Source organism: Salvelinus namaycush, chromosome 26 (genome assembly GCF_016432855.1).
Source record: "Salvelinus namaycush isolate Seneca chromosome 26, SaNama_1.0, whole genome shotgun sequence".
NCBI lineage: Eukaryota > Metazoa > Chordata > Actinopteri > Salmoniformes > Salmonidae > Salvelinus > Salvelinus namaycush.
The window spans coordinates 26,111,754-26,130,888 of NC_052332.1; the positions used below are offsets into that span (position 1 = coordinate 26,111,754).

Consider the following 19,135-nt stretch of genomic DNA (forward strand, 5'->3'; position numbering starts at 1 on the left):
CACAGTCACCCGTAACACGCGCTCCAGCAGGTATATTTCACTGGTCATCCCCAAAGCTAACACCTCATTTTGCCGCCTTTCCTTCCTGTTCTCTGCTGCCAATGACTGGAACGAATTGCAAAAATCGCTGAAGTTGGAGACTTATATCTCCCTCACTAACTTTAACTTCTAGTTCCTCCCAAACCCGGATCCGGGAGCACCCCCATCAGTAAAAAAGCTGACTAGCATAGCCTAGCATAGCGTCACAAGTAAATACTAGCATCTAAATATCATTAAATCACAAGTCCAAGACACCAGATGAAAGATACACATCTTGTGAATCCAGCCATCATTTCTGATTTTTAAAATGTTTTACAGGGAAGACACAATATGTAAATCTATTAGCTAACCACGTTAGCAAAAGACACCACTTTCTTACTCCACCATTTTTTTACTCCATCAGTAGCTATCACAAATTCGACCAAATAAAGATATAAATAGCCACTAACCAAGAAACAACTTCATCAGATGACAGTCTGATAACATATTTATTGTATAGCATATGTTTTGTTAGAAAAATGTGCATATTTCAGGTATAAATCATAGTTTACCATTGCAGCCACCATCACAACTCTCACCAAAGCGACTAGAATAACTACAGAGAGCAACGTGTATTACCTAATTACTCATTAGGTAATATGAGACACAGATCTTGTGAATCCAGACAATATTTCAGATTTTCTAAGTGTTTTACAGCGAAAACACAATATAGCGTTATATTAGCTTACCACAATAGCAAACATCACAACAGCATTGATTCAAGCCAAACATAGCGATAACGTATAAACCACCAAAATATATTAATTTTTTCACTAACCTTCTCAGAATTCTTCAGATGACAGTCCTATAACATCATATTACACAATGCATATAGAGTTTGTTCGAAAATGTGCATATTTAGCGGCACAAATCGTGGTTATACAATGTGATTAGTGGCCAAAACTTCAAGCAATCTGTCCGGCGCCATCTTGGAGAGGCACCTAATCTAATCGAAAACTATTCATAAACTTGACTAAAAAATACAGATTGGACAGCAAATGAAAGATAAATTAGTTCTTAATGCAATCGCTGTGTTAGATTTTTAAAATTAACTTTACTGCGCAATACAGCGTGCGCTAAAGCGAGACCGCACCATAATTCATGGCGGAATTATTATTTGACATTTGTCAACATAAGTACGAATTAACAGCATAAAGACTGCTTACTATTTGCTGAGCTTCCATCAGAATCTTGGGCAAGGTGTCCTTTCTCCAGAACAATCGTCTTTTGGTTGAAAGATGTCCTCTTGTCCTGTCGAAATAGCCGCTAACGTTAGCCACCCACTGGAGAGGTGTCCAACTCGTGAAAGCGCATGACAAAGAAATCCAGGAAAATCGCAATAAACTGATATAAACTGCTATAAATCGGTTTAAATTAACTACCTTATGATGTCTTTAACAACTATAACGAATAAAAACATGACCGGAGATACAGAACTGCTAAAACGAAAGCTTTGCAGGAGGCCATAGTGATGTCCCTGATGCGCCAGGCGCACCGTTGAAAAGGACGGTACTTCCGTTCCACGGTCTTATATAGGGCCCCAGATTGCGCAATCGACTCCATTCAAATTCTCACCGCTTACTGACATCTAGAGGAAGGCGTATGCAGTGCATGTAGCCCGATGGCTTACATGGGGACTTATAAACTGACCTCAGAACAGGGACCTCGATTTCTGAAATCTCACTCCCTGACAGGAAATGTGCTGCAGAATGAGTTCTGTTTCACTCAGAGAAATAATTCAAACGGTTTTAGAAACTAGAGTGTTTTCTATCCAATAGTAATAATAATATGCATATTGTACGAGCAAGAATTGAGTACGAGGCAGTTTAATTTGGGAACTCATTTTTACAAAGTCGAAATGGCGCCCCCATAGGCTCAAGAGGTTATGCATCAGCTATCTGAGCAGCTTACCGATCACTGCAGCTGTACACATTCCATCTGTAAATAGCCCATCCAACTACCTACCCCATATTGTTTTTATTTACTTTTTTTGCTCTTTTCCACACCAGTATTTCTACTTGCACAACTACATCTGCACATCTATCACTCCAGTGTTAATTTGCTAAATTGTAATTACTTTGTTACTATTGGCCTATTTATTGCCTTACCTCTTTACTCCATTTGCACACACTGTGTATTGATTTTTCTATTGTGTTATTGACTGTACTTTTGTTTATCCCATGTGTAACTCTTGTTTTTTGTCGCACTGCGTTGCTTTATTTTTATCAGGTTACAGTTGTGAGAATTTGTTTTCAACTGGCCTACCTGGTGAAATTAAAATCAAACACAATGTAGAAATAGTAGCCTACTTTGACAATTCAGTTAATGCAACAAGTATTAGAGACAAAGAGAGAAGATACACAACTGTTCAGAGACAAATTATTTGTAGGATGTATTTCACACTGTCACTTTAGTGTTTGCATTTAGCCTACAAAATATCACTTCTGGAACCACGGCCCCACCCTGCAAAGTGTCACAGAACACGTGGACTACCCAACAGAGGTTTCTCCCACTCTTTGCCCTGCATCCACTCCGGATGCACACCACGCACCCTCTCTTGTGCCCTTCAAACTTCACCTGCTTTCAAATGAGTTACAACTCAGTTCACACGCCCTGGTGCCACACTCTTGGCTCTCCTCTTCCTGCCACTGTAGCCATATCACAAAGTGAATGCACAAGCTGAATTTTGAATGCTTTAGGTACCAGCACTTGGGATTTCTGGTAAGGGGCCTTTTGCAGGGTCCCCCACACAATTTATGATGGCAATGTTGAGCATCCCCCAAACACATACTTCCACCATTTTCTGCCTGTGCGTCCAATATTGTAATAGCTCCTCGGTTGGTCAAGATGGCCAACCCCACCCATTCTTTTGGTGTAACCCATTACAAGCTCTAGAGCAGATATGTTCCTACCACTTAAAAACGACTCCAAACCCCCTGCCACTGTCACTTTAGGCCCAGGCTGTGTGGTACAAGGGTGGGACTTGGGGCAGACACACTCCATGGAAACGTAGGCTTCCCTCTCAGGTGTGCTCTCCCTCGGTCCTCTCACTTTGCTTCCACTCTCCACATCTCTATCCCTCCAATCATCTCTAACTCCTCTTCCTCCATGCCTTTTTGCTGCTGAGCCCTGACTCCATATCATGTCCTTTGCTTTCACTGACCTAGAGGAACAGAGTAACAGGGAGAGGAGCAACAAATAGGATGCAATTGTAGTCAGGAACAACTCACTCACACACAATGTCTCTTCCTTCCTCTTTTTTTCTCTCAACCATACACATACTCTCTTCCTAATAAAGGGTTTCCATAATAAATTGTGATAGTTACCCGGCTCCCTTTCCACACTCTCTCCCTCTCTCTCCTCCATTCAACTCTTGCTTGACTAGCTACAGAGTTAGACAATGTTGGCTGGTTAGTTACGAAGCTGGGACAGTTTCCAAATGAATTGCATCAGTAGAAATAGGCCAAAACAAGTAGTTTGTTAGCTGGCTTTGTAAACAAATATCCTTCTCATATGAGCTCCACTGCACAGGCATCTACTACCTTAACACGGCAGCTAAGCTGTCAAATAATAGGAAGACAAGCCAATGAGTATCTGTACCTTGCAAACATGACAAACCATAACCTAAGCCCAACAGATAAACACAAATTACTCTAGCCTTCATTTCAGTGGCTAGTTAGCTGCCATTTATGGCTAGCTAGTGAAAGTGACAGCTGAGGTTGACGCTTTGAGCGCAGCCCAAATTTACCGCTACCGTACCGCTAATTTGCCTGACCAACTAGCTAGCTATAGCAAGCAACTTGGGCTGTTTCCATAGGAATTACATTGGTAGAAACAAGACAAAGCAACCAAATAGTTAGCTGACTATATACAGCTAAACACTGAAACTATTTCCATGTGACAGAGAGAAATCATTCGAGCTCCTCCGCTGATGTGCTCGCCTGTCCCAACCAAGCTATCATTACATGACAGTACTTGCTATTTCCCAAGTTTCACAGCATCAAACATCGACAACACCAAACGTTCAGTATCAGTCAAAAGTTTGGACACGTACTCATTCAAGGGTTTTTCTTTATTTTTACTATTTTCTACATTGTAGAATTATAGTGAAGACATCAAGACTATGAAATTACACATGGAATCATGTAGTAACCAAAAAAGTGTTTTGTTTGAGAATCTTCAAGGTAGCCACCTTTTTCCTTGATGACAGCTTTGCACACTCTTGGCATTCTCTCAACCAGCTTCACCTGGAAGGCTTTTCTGACAGTCTTGAAGGAGTTCCCACATGCTGGGCATGTGGCTGCTTTTCCTTCACTTTGTGGTCCAACTCATCCCAAACCATTTCAATGGTTGAGGTCAACTGATTGTGGAGGCCAGGTCATCTGATTGTGGAGGCCAGGTCATCTGATTGTGGAGGCCAGGTCATCACTCTCCTTGGTCAATTAGCCCTTACACAGCCTGGAGGTGTGTTGGGTCATTGTCCTGTTGTGAAAACAAATGATAGTCCCACTAAGCGCAAACCAGATGGTATGGCGTATTGCTGCAGAATGCTGTGGTAGCCATGCAGGTTAAGTGTGCCTTGAATTCTAAATAAATCAGACTGTCACCAGCAAAGCACCCCCACACCGTCACACCACCTACATGCTTCACGGTGGAAACCATACATGCGTCTCACAAAGACACTCCGGTTGGAACTAAAAATCGTACATTTGGACTCGTCAGACCAAAAGGACAGATTTCCACCGGTCTAATGTCCATTGCTCGTGTTTCTTGGCCCAATCAAGTCTCTTCTTATTATTGGTGTCCTTTAGTAGTGGTTTCTTCGCAGCAATTCGACCATGAAGGCTTAATTCATGTCGTCTCCTCTGAACAGTTATTTGTCACTTGAACTCTGAAGCATTTATTTGGGAAGCAATTTCTGAGGCTGGTAACTCTAATAAACTCATGCTCTGTAGCAGAAGTAACTCTGGATCTTCCTTTCTTGTGGCGGTCCTCATGAGCCAGTTTCATCAGTGCTTGATGGTTTTTGCGACTGCAATTGAAGAAAGTTTCAAAATTCTTCAAATTTTCTGCATTGACTGATCTTCATGTGTTAAAGTAATGATGGCCTGTCGTTTCTCTTTGCTTATTTGAGCTGTTCTTGCCATAATATGGACTTGGTCTTTTACCAAATAGGGCTATCTTCTGTATACCACCACTAACTTGTCACAACACAACTGATTGGCTCAAACGCATTAAGAAGGAAAGAAATTCCACAAATGAACTTTTAACAAAGCACATCAGTTAATTGAAATACATTCCAGGTGACTACCTCATGAAGCTGGTTGAGAGGATGCCAAGAGTGTGCAAAGCTGTCATCAAGGCAAAGGGTGGCTATTTGAAGAATCTCCCATTTTAAAATATATATATTTTTCTGTTACTACATGATTCCATATGTTATTTCATAGTTTTGATGTCTTCACTATTATGCTACAATGTACAAAATAGTAAAGAAAAATCGACCCACTTATAACTCGTTTACTCAATGTAGCAAAGTTAGCCATGTTATTAATACAACTTTGTTGACATATGCAACACTGAAGTATACTATGGGCTACTCTGTAATATATTCTGTGGAGGAAATGGATGATCATCTGAAATCTCTCTCGCTCTGTCTATAGGGCGTACTCACTCGTCGACTCCAGCCAGGTGTCCACTTTCCTCATCTCCATCCTCCTCATTGTCTATGGCAGCTTCAGGTGAGTACCCTGTCCAAGTGCTTACATCCCAGATAGGCCAACACTCGTCACTATGGGGCTCATCTTCTTTATCATGTTATTTCCATTATAGTAAGCATTGAACACCTATGTTGAGCTATCCACTCTTTTAAAAACAAGTCTTTGCTATTCTCTCCGTGATATAAGCTTGATTTATTTCAGTTAGTCAACCTTTCTTTCCACCTTTCCCTCTCTCTCCCCATGCAGATCGTTGAACATGGACTGTGAGAACCAGGAGAAGGATAAGGATGGTAACCCTGTCCCGAATGGGGCCTTCAACAATGGCAACACAAACAACAGTGAGTCTCACATATTTGGTGAGACATAAGACATACAGAGCGTGTGTTTTTCTTTTCTGTTTACAAGTTGGAAGTCGTCATACCATGGATTCCGTATATTTAGTGGTTGGTTTGTTTGCTGTTACCCAGGCTATAGATGCAGCACATGCAGAAATGTGTATGCCTGTGTGTATGATAGTGATAGACACAGACAATCTGTGTGTTTGAGCATTCTCACTTGTGCATGTATTGTGTTGTCTTGCAGGTATTCAAACCATAGACTCCACGCAGGCTCTGTTCCTGCCCATAGGTGCCTCCGTGTCTCTGCTCGTCATGTTCTTTTTCTTCGATTCTGTCCAGGTGGTTTTCACCATTTGCACCGCAGGTACCTGACCCGGCACACCACACACACACAAACAAATGTGCCATAATGTTACAGAGCAATTTCTTGTCTAAAGGCAAGCAGACATTAATTTAGTTGTTTCCTTAGAGCATGATATATTAGTCGTGCAGTTAGGCAAAATGCAGATCATCATGCATTGATTTAACAAAAACATTTCTCTGCATACTTCTTATGGGTGAGATGACAATGATTATCACTCTGTTAAACTGAGTGGAAACCAATGGACTGAAACAAACTGTCTGGTTACGATTACTCTCTCGTTTACTCGTTCACTTATCTATCTCCCTCTTTGTTGTTCCTCATCAGTTCTTGCAACAATTGCGTTTGCATTCCTCCTGTTGCCAATGTGCCAGTACTTGACCAGACCCTGCTCCCCACAAAACAAGTAAGTAAGTTTCTTTGTCCATTGTCTCTCTCTCTTTCTCTCTCTCTCCCAGGACCCTGCTGTCTTCCTCTCCCCCCTCTGGCTCTCACTCTTTATCTCTATTGTTCTCTCTTGTATCTCAATCTGCATAATGCCATTTGAATCGGTGTGTGCCTGTTGGCCTGTGATCACTTTGGCACCAAAAATAACAAAATACCAATTGTTCCGCAGCATATGCTAATGAGTCTCTATTCACTCCAGAGGCACAACTGATTCGGCGCCATCCATCCTCAGGCTTATCAATATGATGTTAGAGATGCATGGTATCATGTTGGTCCACATGTCAAACTGAGAGGCTACCATAGCCAAGTCTCCAATGTCACAACTCTTTAATTCCCCTTTTCTGTTTGACAATGTAAAGCATCTGGCCTTTATTTTAACTCTTAACCTGGACCGCCTTGTCTAGGTTTTGAGTAAACTTTGCTATATCTACATATTTAACCCCGTACATATCGACTTGCGTTTAGAGATAATGTATTTTCCAGTGAAGAGATTGTGTATTATTGTCCAGTGTGTATAAACCATCTCTCTCCTTCCTCCCCCCTGTAGGATCTCGTTTGGCTGCTGTGGGCGCTTCACTCTGGCCGAGCTCCTCGCCTTCTCCCTCTCTGTCATGCTGGTGCTGATCTGGGTGCTGACGGGACACTGGCTGCTCATGGACGGTATGTCATTGTGTCATGACTGCCTTGTGTGTGGGGGCGTAAACGGCGTATTTCAGATTATTGTTTGCCATTGCCTTTCTTTAGTTTCTCTATCTCAGTTTGTGTGTCTCACTCTCTGAGCTCCATTACATGTGTTTTTGAGCTGCTTGTGTTCATATTAGAGGTCTTCATGGGTCCAACGGAACCGGAATTTTCGAGATCGGGACTGGAGCGGGCGCGGGTCCTAAATTCAGACTTTTGTCTCGGATCAGGGTTGGGACTGAAATAATTGCCACAGGCCTTGGGTATGTGCAATTAAAATTAATTTACCGACTCGACCTTATTGGACCTGTCCTCTGTTAATTTTGTGTGATGAGAACTGCGCACGCTTGTTATCGGAGTCAGCTAATTGCAACTCAATAAATCATGTAGCTTATATCCAGCTGAAACTGGTTCCGGCTGCTCATCTCATGTGCGCCTGCTGCTAAGGTGAGACGAGTGAGTAAAATTAGCCTTAACCTAAGCTACTGTTTATTGCGAAGATGGAGTAAAACAAAAGTTAGAGGATGAAGAGTATAGTGAAAAGAAGCCGACAAGGGGAATGTCCTCGGACAAGTTTTAATATTCTAGTGGACAAAGATGAGCAGCATGTTGGTGTGACCTAATGGACTGTGCTATTTAGGTTTGATGCAATTTTCTACCTTTCATTTATTTTCGTATTCATTCTATTGTGTTATTAGTTGTATTATTATTATTATTGTAAATCCATTATTATATTAATAATCTAAACCAGTTCTTTAAATAACTTATGTAAAAAGTGGTATGTTTTACTTTTTGTTGGCTAACTTTGTGCTCCGTATTTAGTTTAAGGCTAAATGACAAAAATATCAATGTTAAAAGTAGGCCTGTTGTAAAATAAATAGCATTAATCTATTGCTGTCATTTGTTGGGTAGGACTACGGTAGGCAATCTCCTTTGTTGGTAAGAGCTTCTGTAGGCCTATTTTGTATTTTTATTATAAATGACTTGACTGACTTTTGTTATTACCCTAATAAAGTTAAGCAACTTTTGTGTAGGTGTGGTATGGTTATTATTAGACTTAGCTACTGCAGGCCTATGAAGGCAGTGCACTCAAACTGACTCTTGACAGTTGAACTTCGGGTGAGGAAGACTGTTTTAGACTTAGCAGAGTTGCTCCTTTAGGCTAACGATTATCATGCTTATCTTTCTAAAAAATATTCTGATAGAAATGTTACAAATTAGCCTCCTTCTGTACACGTATAGCAGTAGTAGCCTATACAGATATCTGATCAATCTAAAGAAATCCATGGTGCTGGCATATCTCTCTCGTTCTTTCTAGGCTGGTCTACCTTTATATTTATATATGAATATGCTACACAACGAATAGTTGTTTTTGTAATTTGTTATACGCAGTTAAGGGCACCTAACTGTGGATCATTTGGCCAATATCGCTTGTTTATTGATGGCGCTAGCAGCGCCCAGTTGGGAGTTTTCGTTCGTTCTGCTTTCAGATCTGAACAGGTCTCTCTGAGCCGAACCAGCACGGGTCTCTTTACCACGGCCCTTTTCGGAGTGGGTCTGACTGTCCTTAGGTCCATTGGGAACAGTCTGTTTTTAAAATGTAATTTCTGCATATTTGGTTGGGTGGTTTTTGGACATGTGAAGACCTCTAGTTCATGTCTGATTTCCCCCCCCCCTCTCTCTCTCTTGCTCTCTCGCTCTTGCTCTCTCGCTCTTGCTCTCTCTCTCTTGCTCTCTTGCTCTCTCTCTCTCGCTCTCGCGCTCTCTCTCGCTCTCTGAGCTTCATAAAGGTTTGATTCCTCTGTCTATCTGAGATCTGTGTGTGTGAGCATTTCTTTCCCTCTCTCCCCCTCCCTCCATGTGTGATATTCCTCTCTCTCTCCTCAGCTCTAGCCATGGGGCTGTGTGTGGCCATGATAGCGTTTGTGCGCCTGCCCAGTCTGAAGGTGTCTTGCCTGCTGCTGTCAGGGCTGCTCATCTATGACGTGTTCTGGGTAAGAGAGCCCCCCCCCCCCCCTCCCTTCACCCCACCGCCACCCAGTTGACCCAAATATATGACTGCTAAAACACAGGCAGGGCCATGAGTCATCCGGCCCGCGAGGGGGTCCAATCCGGCCCACGGGTGGTTTGAGTAATAAAAAAAAGTTACAAATATCTTGAATGTGTCCAGCGTGCTAATAATCACCTAAATGTAAGCTAGACAGTTGGGGAACATGGAAAATTCCAAAACACTATGATGAAAAATGAAGTGGGGGGCTGTCAATATTTTGATCCCTAGTTGCACCACACATTCCCAAGCCATCTTGGTGTTCAATGTATACATTTATATGTTTTAAACTGTAGTGCTTTGTGTTTGATGTTGTAAATGTTTCTGCAACTTTGTGTGCTATTTTGGCCAGGTCTCTTGTAAAAGAGGTGGTTAATTTCAATGAGACTAACCTGGTAAAATATAATCCAACTAAAACTATGGATAGAGGATAATTTTTTTAGCACATTTTGACAGTGAGGAAATGCATAAAAAAATTAAGGTGTGTGTGAACCCCAAAAGTGGCCCCGGGGCAAAATTAGATTGCCACCCCTGCTGTAAAATCAAATCAAATGTTATTGGTCACATACACATGGTTAGCAGATGTTAATGCAAGTGTAGCGAAATGCTTGTGCTTCTAGTTCCAACCGTGCAGTAATATCTAACAATTTCACAACAACTACCTTATACACACAAGTGTAAAGGAATGATTAAGAATATGTACATATAAGTATATGGATGAGCGATGGCCGAACGGCATAGGCAAGATGCAGTAGATGGTATAGAGTACATTATATAAAGTGGCATTGTTTAAGTGACTTGTGATACATTTATTACATCCTAATGTTAATTATAAAAGTGGCTAGAGATTAAGTCTGTTTGTTGGCAGAAGCCACTCGATGTTAGTGATGGCTGTTTAACAGTCTGATGGCCTTGAGATAGAAGCTGTTTTTCAGTCTCTCGGTCCCAGCTTTGATGCACCTGTACTGACCTCGCCTTCTGGATGATAGCGGGGTGAACAGGCAGTGGCTCGGGTGGTTGTTGTCCTAGATAATGTTTTTGGCCTTCCTATGACGTCGGGAGGTGTAGGTGTCCTGGAGGGCAGGTAGTTTGCCCCCGGTGATGCGTTGTGCAGATCTCACTACCCTCTGGAGAGCCTTACGGTTGTGGGCGGAGCAGTTGCCGTACCAAGCGGTGAAACAGCCGAACAGGATGCTCTCGATTGTGCATCTGTAAAAGTTTGAGTGTTTTTGGCCTCCTGAGGTTGAAGAGGCACTGTTGCGCCTTCTTCACCACACTGTCTGTGTGGGTGGACCATTTCAGTTTGTCCGTGATGTGTATGCCGAGGAACTTAAAACTTTCCACCTTCTCCACTACTGTCCCGTCGATGTGGATAGGGGGTGCTCCCTCTGCTCTTTCCTGAAGTCCACGATCATCTGTTTTGTTGACGTTGAATGTGAGGTTATTTTCCTGACACCACACTCCGAAGGCCCTCTCCTCGTCGCTGTAGACGATGTCAAAGTGGCTTACTGTATGTGCGAAGACATAAGGTACAGAGTTTCACTGTTCCAGGTCTCTTAGGTTAATTAAGGTGGACAGAGCAGAACAGGGAATAGAGCAGAATGGTATAGACTGACATTTCCATGCTAACAGGACAGTTGACGTTAATGGTTATTCCCGCTCTACACCATGGTAGAGCCTTAAAGGCCAACTCTGTTCTTCAATCACATTTGTCGTGGTTAGACAACATGTGTAAGACAGAACTACAAACAGTGGCAATTTCTTAGGATTGCTTGAGCCCCAGTAGATGACTCTTCGATATTTGTCTGTCCTGCAGGTGTTCTTCTCGGCCTACATCTTCAACAGCAACGTGATGGTGAAGGTGGCCACCCAGCCGGCTGACAACCCCTTAGACGTGCTCTCCAGGAAGCTCCACCTAGGCCCTGGGATGGGCCGTGACGTCCCACGCTTGTCCCTGCCCGGCAAGCTAGTTTTCCCCAGGTACCATAGCCTGACCGTGGGGGGTGGGTCGCTGGACTTGTGTGTGAACCTCCAGCTCCATTCACTAGAGCTGTATTGATTAACCTCTGCCGTTGTTATGAGCGCTGAAACTCACGCTTGTATTTCCTCTTCTCTTGCCCTTTCCCACCCTCTCTCACTCCTGCTTTTACCTTCCCGCTATGACGCAACCCACGAATGTCATCTCCTTATTATTCCCGCTCCTCCTCTTTGCATCCTGCCCTTCACCTTGTCTTGGTTCCCTCCCCCTCTTATTTTCTCCCTATATTTCATCCATCCCTCCCCCCTTTTCCCCCTATATCTCAACCCTCTCTCCCTCCAGTTCCACAGGCAGTCACTTCTCCATGCTGGGGATCGGGGACATAGTGATGCCGGGGCTACTGCTGTGCTTTGTGCTGCGCTACGACAACTACAAGAAGCAAGCCAACGGGGAGGCGGGGGGGCCAGGCACACCCGGACGCATGGGGCGCGTCTCCTACTTCCACTGCACTCTCATCGGATACTTTGTGGGTAAGAACAGAGTGGAGAAGTGAGAGCGGTGGGATGGACCATCATGTAACACAGGGCTGCCCAATCCTGTTCCTGTCAGAGCTACCCTCCTGTCAGAGCGACCCTTGAGTAGTAACTAGTGCTTGGCAAAGAGTCAGAAACTTTCTGGTAAATTTCCGGAATTTTTTCGTTTGAAGTTAAGTCTGGAAATTTGGGGAATTTTGCTTAAATTCATCAAAAAAGTTAGCTTATAACAGTGAACATTTTTGGGGGGATACTACACAAGGCAATTCTAGGCCTTGTCTCATATTTTGGTTAAACTATTCCCAATTCAATGGAATTGCAACCCTCTGCATGCACAGTGCATTCTTCCATCACATGTACAGCTGATTCTCAAGATATTGCACACTAATGAGATGCTATTTGTTAACTCGAAATGACACAACGACAAGGTTCCAGTTTAACAAAGTTTACTATACTATATGAACACACTACAAGGTAGGCATTACACTCAAGGCTAGGTCCAACAACGACAAGACTTCCTGCGCATGCGCACTCTTGACTGAGTGATAGCCCCGTAATAACAGAAATATAGGGATACTTAAAACATGAACTTAACAATCTCCCCCTTTTCTTTAAAGAAAAAAAAACATCAACAACATAATTAAAGTATTATTCAAGATCCCCATTACAAATGGGTTGTGTGACAGTTTTTATTTGTATTACTCAAGCTGCCACTTTCCATTACTGAGAGCCTGTAGGAGCGAGAGCCTGTAGGAGCACAAGACCGGATGCTCCCTTTTTAGTCAGACAGTCAGCAAGCTGTTCCTTTGTGGTCGACCACAGAATCCGCTGGATTCTCTGTGCTTGAATAAGTTCCTTGATGCTGCTAATCTCAAAGTCTTTTCTCTGTGACAGACTTGGTTGACTTCACAGCATCAACTAATGAGTAGTTGTCAGTGACACAAACTACAGGTAGGAAGTGCCGTTTTGTCCCACCAGTGATAACCTAACGAAGCATCACTGAAGTCAACTAGTTTCAAAGAGTCATCTTTTCCAACATGCTGAAACTTTAAAGTCACTTGTTGTGATTTCAGTTTACGAACAACTTTGTTTGCCTCATGAATGGTTTGTACAGTGGCGTGTTTTGTGTTAGATGCCAAGTTGCAACCATCAAACCAGGTCTACTCTGTCTCGCAGCCCATAAAATTTGTCCTATCTTTGACCTCAATTGACCAGCTTCAATTCCACATAGAGGGGAATTCCTTTGTACGGCTCTTGAAGAATCCATGTGGATGGGTTGAAGATTCTTGATATAGCTCTCCTGTTGCATCAGTATTTTTCCATCAACTGTAATAAACTCTATGCCAACATAACAAAAATGATCATGCTCCTCACGGCCAACCTAGAAAACAGCTTTGAGGTGTGGAATCACAGTTGAAGCAAAGGTCTGTGAGCCACCCCAGATAAAGTCATCAACATGACAGGCAAGTACTCCAGTCACATTGCAGTCTTGATCAAGCCAATAGAAGACTGCAGGATCCACTTGTGACATTTTTCCACCTGTATTCAGCATTGTTGCCTTGACTTTGTTGTACCAGTAGAGTGATCCATCTGCCAGTCCATACACACACTTTTTTAGTTTCCACAGTGTTCCTTCACTTTTAGCTTCGGGCGGAGGTCGGATGTGAATGTCCCTTGACAGCTCTGTTCCCTGCAAAAATGCAGATTTGATGTCTATGGAATTAAGTTTCCATTTTTTCTGGCAGATCACTGACATCAGCAATCTGAGTGACTCTGAGGCGCATGTCGGTGAGTCTTTTGGGAGTTCTTTAGCAGCCAGCTCCTCAAAACCTCTAGCCACTAGACGTGCTTTGGGCACTATTCCAGTTAAGGATTCTTTAAGGGTACACACCCACCTTGTTGAGACGCACTTTTGGCCAATGTCTTTGACTTCCTCAAACACTCCATTTTTCCTCCAATTACTGAGCTCATCTAGCTTAGCTGAGTCAAATGACATGTCCTTTGTTTCAAGTACATCATCATTTTGAATGTCATTCTGTTTTTCTCGATTTTCCATTGGTTCAATTCTGATATTATCTACAAGTGACAGGTCAGCTGACCCTGTTGTACCAGAAAGTGTAGCTGGTTCAGAGTACTGCAAGTTGTACCAGTTCTTGTGTTTTGCTTTTCCTGCTCGTCCAATGACGGTTGCTGTATGTGGAATACCACTTTCTCTGTCCATGTATTTAACAGTTTGTCCAGTTTGGAACAACCATGTTCTCTTAACACATGTGGCTGTTGTTGAATGTTTTCCTCATTTGAACGCTCAACAGTATTACCTGTGGCATGGTTGAAGGTCTCTGCTCCATTTCCTGTGTCAGTTTCGGTGTCCATATCATTGGATGCGACATCTGGTAGGTTTGTGTCTGTTACTGTGTCCTCCTTGTCATTTTCAGTAGGAGACTGATTCTCAGCAACAGCCCCTCTATCTTGTTGATCATTTACTTTCCGCAATCTTGAGTGATGCACCCTGACAATCATGCCTCCGTGCCTCACAAATATCACCACACCATCTTGACCAATGACTACTCCCGGTCCTTTCCACTCTTGACAGTCAACTCGTTTGTAGTACACTTTGTTTCCAGTTTCGTACTTCTCATCATCATTATTCCCTGAACTGCTGAGTAACTTCTGAAGTCTGTCAACTGTATCATGTCCAAACTGATTGTAAAGCTTTAAAAATACTTTGTGTTTTTCTTTAGTGCTCATGTTCTCTGTGTCAGTCAGAATCTCATTTTTGCATGGACTCTGTGTGATGTCTTTGTCTAAAATGTTTACACAATAGTGGCCTAAGGTAGTAAGTTCAAGAGTCACTGGTTGTTTAAACATCACTGCCTTGTCATTTTTTATGTCTAGTACAGCCTCTGCCTTCTTGAGGGAAGCTTTGCTTAATAGTAAGGGGATATCTGTAGGGACCACCTCTGTTTCAATGTGACACTTAGTCTGACCAATTTTTGCTGGTATCTTAACTCTCTTGGTAGAATGGACAATTCTCCCGTCTCCAAATTTGAAAGCTCTGTTGCTTGGTGTGTCAATCATATTTTGTACTTCTTTCATATTTAGTTCACTGACATAGCTATCAAGCCATTTTGCACCACACACTGTCCGTGTACATGCAGTATCAATCACAGCAGATCCTAAGGATTCAACTATAAAAATCTCAGTATCAGAAGCAGATTCATTTGAAAACAGTGTAATGTTACACTGCTCTATCTCTGTGTTTACATTTTCCTCTGTTTAACGTGTTCATTTTTATGAGGACAGTCTTTAACCCAATGGTAAGTGCTTTCACAAATTGCACATTTCGATCTCCTTCCATATTTGTCCAGTGGATTTGTGCCGGGAAATGGCGCCCTCTTCTGGTTGTCTTGAGAACGTGACTTGTTGGTGCCTTTTCTGTGCTGCTCGGTGTAATATGCTGCGTCACTCACTTGCATTCCATCTGTTATTGGCGCGACAGACGTCTTTTCACCAAATATTCTTTTTAGTGCCGACTTCGTAGATGCAAAAGTCAGCACAGTACAAGCAGTCAAAGCCAACTGTTTCTCCCTACCATCTAGACGGGCAGTATCTAGCAACTTGAACGCTAACACTGCATCTGGGAGAACCATGTCGTACTTGCGCATTCTATTGTACCTCTGTTCGAAATCAATGATGTAGTCCGTCATTGCAACCGAAATATCTCTCGTAACACTGTCAAAGTTTGAATATGCCTCGTAGGCACGGTCTTTCTCTTCTTTAAGAAATACAGAATCCAGTGCTGTGATCAAAGTTCCCATACCGTCATCCTTGTTCAAATCCTCAACGGATATTTCCAGTGCTGTATCTCTCGCTCTTCCCTCGAGCGATAATACCACCGCAAGTGCTTGCTTTTTCGCGTCCAGATTAGTAACGCGTGTCCAGATTCCCAGTTCATTTTTCCAACTTTCGTACGACCTCTTCTCGTCGAAGCGAGGTGGCACATTGTAGTTAGAAACCGTCCTCTGCTACCAATGTTAACTCGAAATGACACAACGACAAGGTTCCAGTTTAACAAAGTTTACTATACTATATGAACACACTACAAGGTAGCCATTACACTCAAGGCTAGGTCCATCAACGACAAGACTTCCTGCGCATGCGCACTCTTGACTGAGTGATAGCCCCGTAATAACAGAAATATAGGGATACTTAAAACATGAACTTAACACTATTGAGTCCACACTTCTACACTGTCTGAGCCAAGGACTACATACTTTCTGGTAAGTATTGATTACAATACTGGGTGGGGTGAATATATTTTATGACACATTTTTTTTAAACTAGTAAATAGCAGCCTACTGCAAAGTGTGTTTTAAATCATTTCTAACTTGTTAACAATTTCTGCTAGTTAGTTTCTGCTACCGTGTGGGTTTTAGCTTACTTGAGCCTGCTAACTGAGGAGTGTTAATTCACCTGTTTCCATACATGTTTCATTTTAAAACATTTATCTTACAAAGGAGTTGTTTAATCTAACTGCTTAACTATTTATCTGTACATGGAATTGTATTTGGGGTTTTTTACTCATTTTTTCCTAAACTTTACAAGAAAATGCCATGGGCACTATCAGATGTGTGGAGACATTTCACTGCAGCTAATGTAGAAGGAAAAGCTGTGTACATTTGCAAATACAGTGCCAAATCATATGTAAGAATGCAACAAAGATGCAGAATCATCTGGCCAAGTGCATAAAGTTCCCTCAGCGCTCACAACAAGCAGCAACTGACAAATTTCCCTCTACCTCTATTTGAGGTGAAAATGATGAATCGGACACCTTATCGATAGCAACAGCTCATGGTCCTCCTGGATCAGAAGTTTTTTTTGACTCAGAGGAGGAACGTAGTCAGAAGTGCTGATGAATGTCTTACTCGAGCTGTATATGCAACTGGTTCACGTCTGATGCTCCCAGGCAATGTGTATTGGAAGAGATTTCTGAATGTTCATCGCTCAGCATACAGCCCTCCAACCAGACATGCTTTATCTACTCATTTGCTGGATGCAGAGTTCAACAGAGTTCAAGTGAAGGTCAAGCAAATAATAGAGAAAGCAGACTGTATTGCAATCATCTCTGATGGGTGGTCAAATGTTCGTGGGCAAGGAATAATTAACTACATCTCCATCCCTCAACCAGTATTCTACAAGAGCACAGACACCAGGGACAACACACACCCGTCTCTACATTGCAGATGAGCTGAAGGAAGTCAGCAATGACCTTGGACCACAGAAAGTATTTGCACTGGTGACAGACAATGCTGCGAACATGAAGACTGCTTGGTCTAAAGTGGAGTCCTATTCTCACATCACACCCATTGGCTGTGCTGCTCATGCATTGAATCTGCTCCTCAATGACATCATGGCACTGAAAACAATGGATACACTCTACAAGAGAGCCAAGGAAATGGTTAGGTATGTGAAGGGTCATCAAGTTATAGCAGCAATCTACCTCACCGAGCAAAGTGAGAAGAATAAGAGCACCACATTGAAGCTGCCCAGCTATACCCATTGGGTGCGTACATGTTGGACCCCAAGTATGCTGGCAAAAGCATCCTGTCTGGTGCAGAGATCCACAAGGCCTATGGTGTCATCACTGCCATGTCTCGCCACCTTGGCCTAGATGAAGGCAAGGTTCTTAGCAGTCTTGCAAAGTATACTTCCAAGCAAGGGCTTTGGGATGGAGCTGCAATATGGCTGTCGTGCCAATATATCTGTTAGATTGTGAAGTTGAAGTTAGATTGTGTTATACCGTTATCAGAATAGAGAGAGCCCCATTGAAATTACTTATCAGTTTAGTTGCCAGCCTAGGGTCCTGGATTACTTATATTTAGAATTTAAGCATATTTAGAACTTTTTATTATTCAAAACGTCAAATACCGTCATACACTCAAATGTGAAAAATATTATGATATCAGATTTAGGCCATATCCCCCAGCCCTAGTAGTAACTAACCTGATTCAGCTCATCAACCAGATAATTATTAGAATCAGGTGTGCTAGAACCTACAGGACAGTAGCTCTCCAGCAACATGGTTGGGCTGCCCTGATGTAACACAACCACTGGTTTAGAGATGACAGCTTAATACAGAAGCATGTCTGTTCTATGAAATACACTGAGTGTACAAACCACTAGGAACACACGCTCTTTCCATGACATAGACCGACCAGGTGAATCCGGATGACAGCTATGATCACTTATTGATGTCAACTTCAATCAGTTTAGATGAAAGGGAGGAGACTGGCTAAAGAAGGATTTTTAAGCCTTGATATATGGAGTGTGTGTGTGACATTCAGAGGGTGAATGGGCAAGGCAAAATAATTAAGTGCCTTTGAATGGGGTATGGTGGTAGGTGCCAGGCGCACTGGTTTGAGTGTGTCAAGAACTGCAACGCTGCTGGGTTTTTCACACTCAACTGTCTCACGTGTGTATCAAGAATGGTCCACCACCCAACGGACATCCAGCCAGTTGTCAAATTGTGCAGAGCAACAGATGGGCTAGAATTAGTCAGCTGACAGGTCATTACATCATTGGTGTCCAAATGGGATATGGCAACCGACGACCTTACAGTTCCACTTCATTCAGCAAAGAACAAGAAACTACGTTTGCGGTGGGCTTAGGAAAGAAAACACTGGAGAATTGGAAAAACATTTAACTGGTTTGATGAATCCAGGTTCCTGCTGTTTCATGTTGAGGTATCAATTTCAATTGGTCACATGTGCCGTATACAACAGGTGTAGGTAGACCTTACCGTGAAATGCTTACTTACGAGCCCTTAACCAACAATGCAGAGTAAAAAATAAATTACAAATTTGCTAAATAAACGAACAGAACTAGTTTACCACAGTAAAATAACAAGGCTATTATAAGAGGTACTGGTAACAAGTCAACGTAAATGGACAATGCA

General features: G+C 42.6%; 1 protein-coding gene across 2 annotated transcripts in view; it reads left to right on the forward strand.

Annotated features, from left to right (window-relative positions):
- Positions 1-19,135, forward strand: part of LOC120021299 (signal peptide peptidase-like 3) — a 51,377-nt gene that overhangs the window by 10,746 nt on the left and 21,496 nt on the right. The window contains exons 2-9 of one of the 2 annotated variants that reach the window (XM_038964997.1): positions 5,739-5,816; positions 6,042-6,151; positions 6,378-6,497; positions 6,822-6,900; positions 7,489-7,601; positions 9,510-9,616; positions 11,486-11,649; positions 11,990-12,177. In XM_038964997.1, coding sequence (XP_038820925.1) covers positions 5,739-5,816; positions 6,042-6,151; positions 6,378-6,497; positions 6,822-6,900; positions 7,489-7,601; positions 9,510-9,616; positions 11,486-11,649; positions 11,990-12,177 — 959 coding nt within the window. The remainder of the gene's footprint in view (positions 1-5,738; positions 5,817-6,041; positions 6,152-6,377; positions 6,498-6,821; positions 6,901-7,488; positions 7,602-9,509; positions 9,617-11,485; positions 11,650-11,989; positions 12,178-19,135) is intronic. The other variant, XM_038964999.1, reaches the window with a different exon arrangement.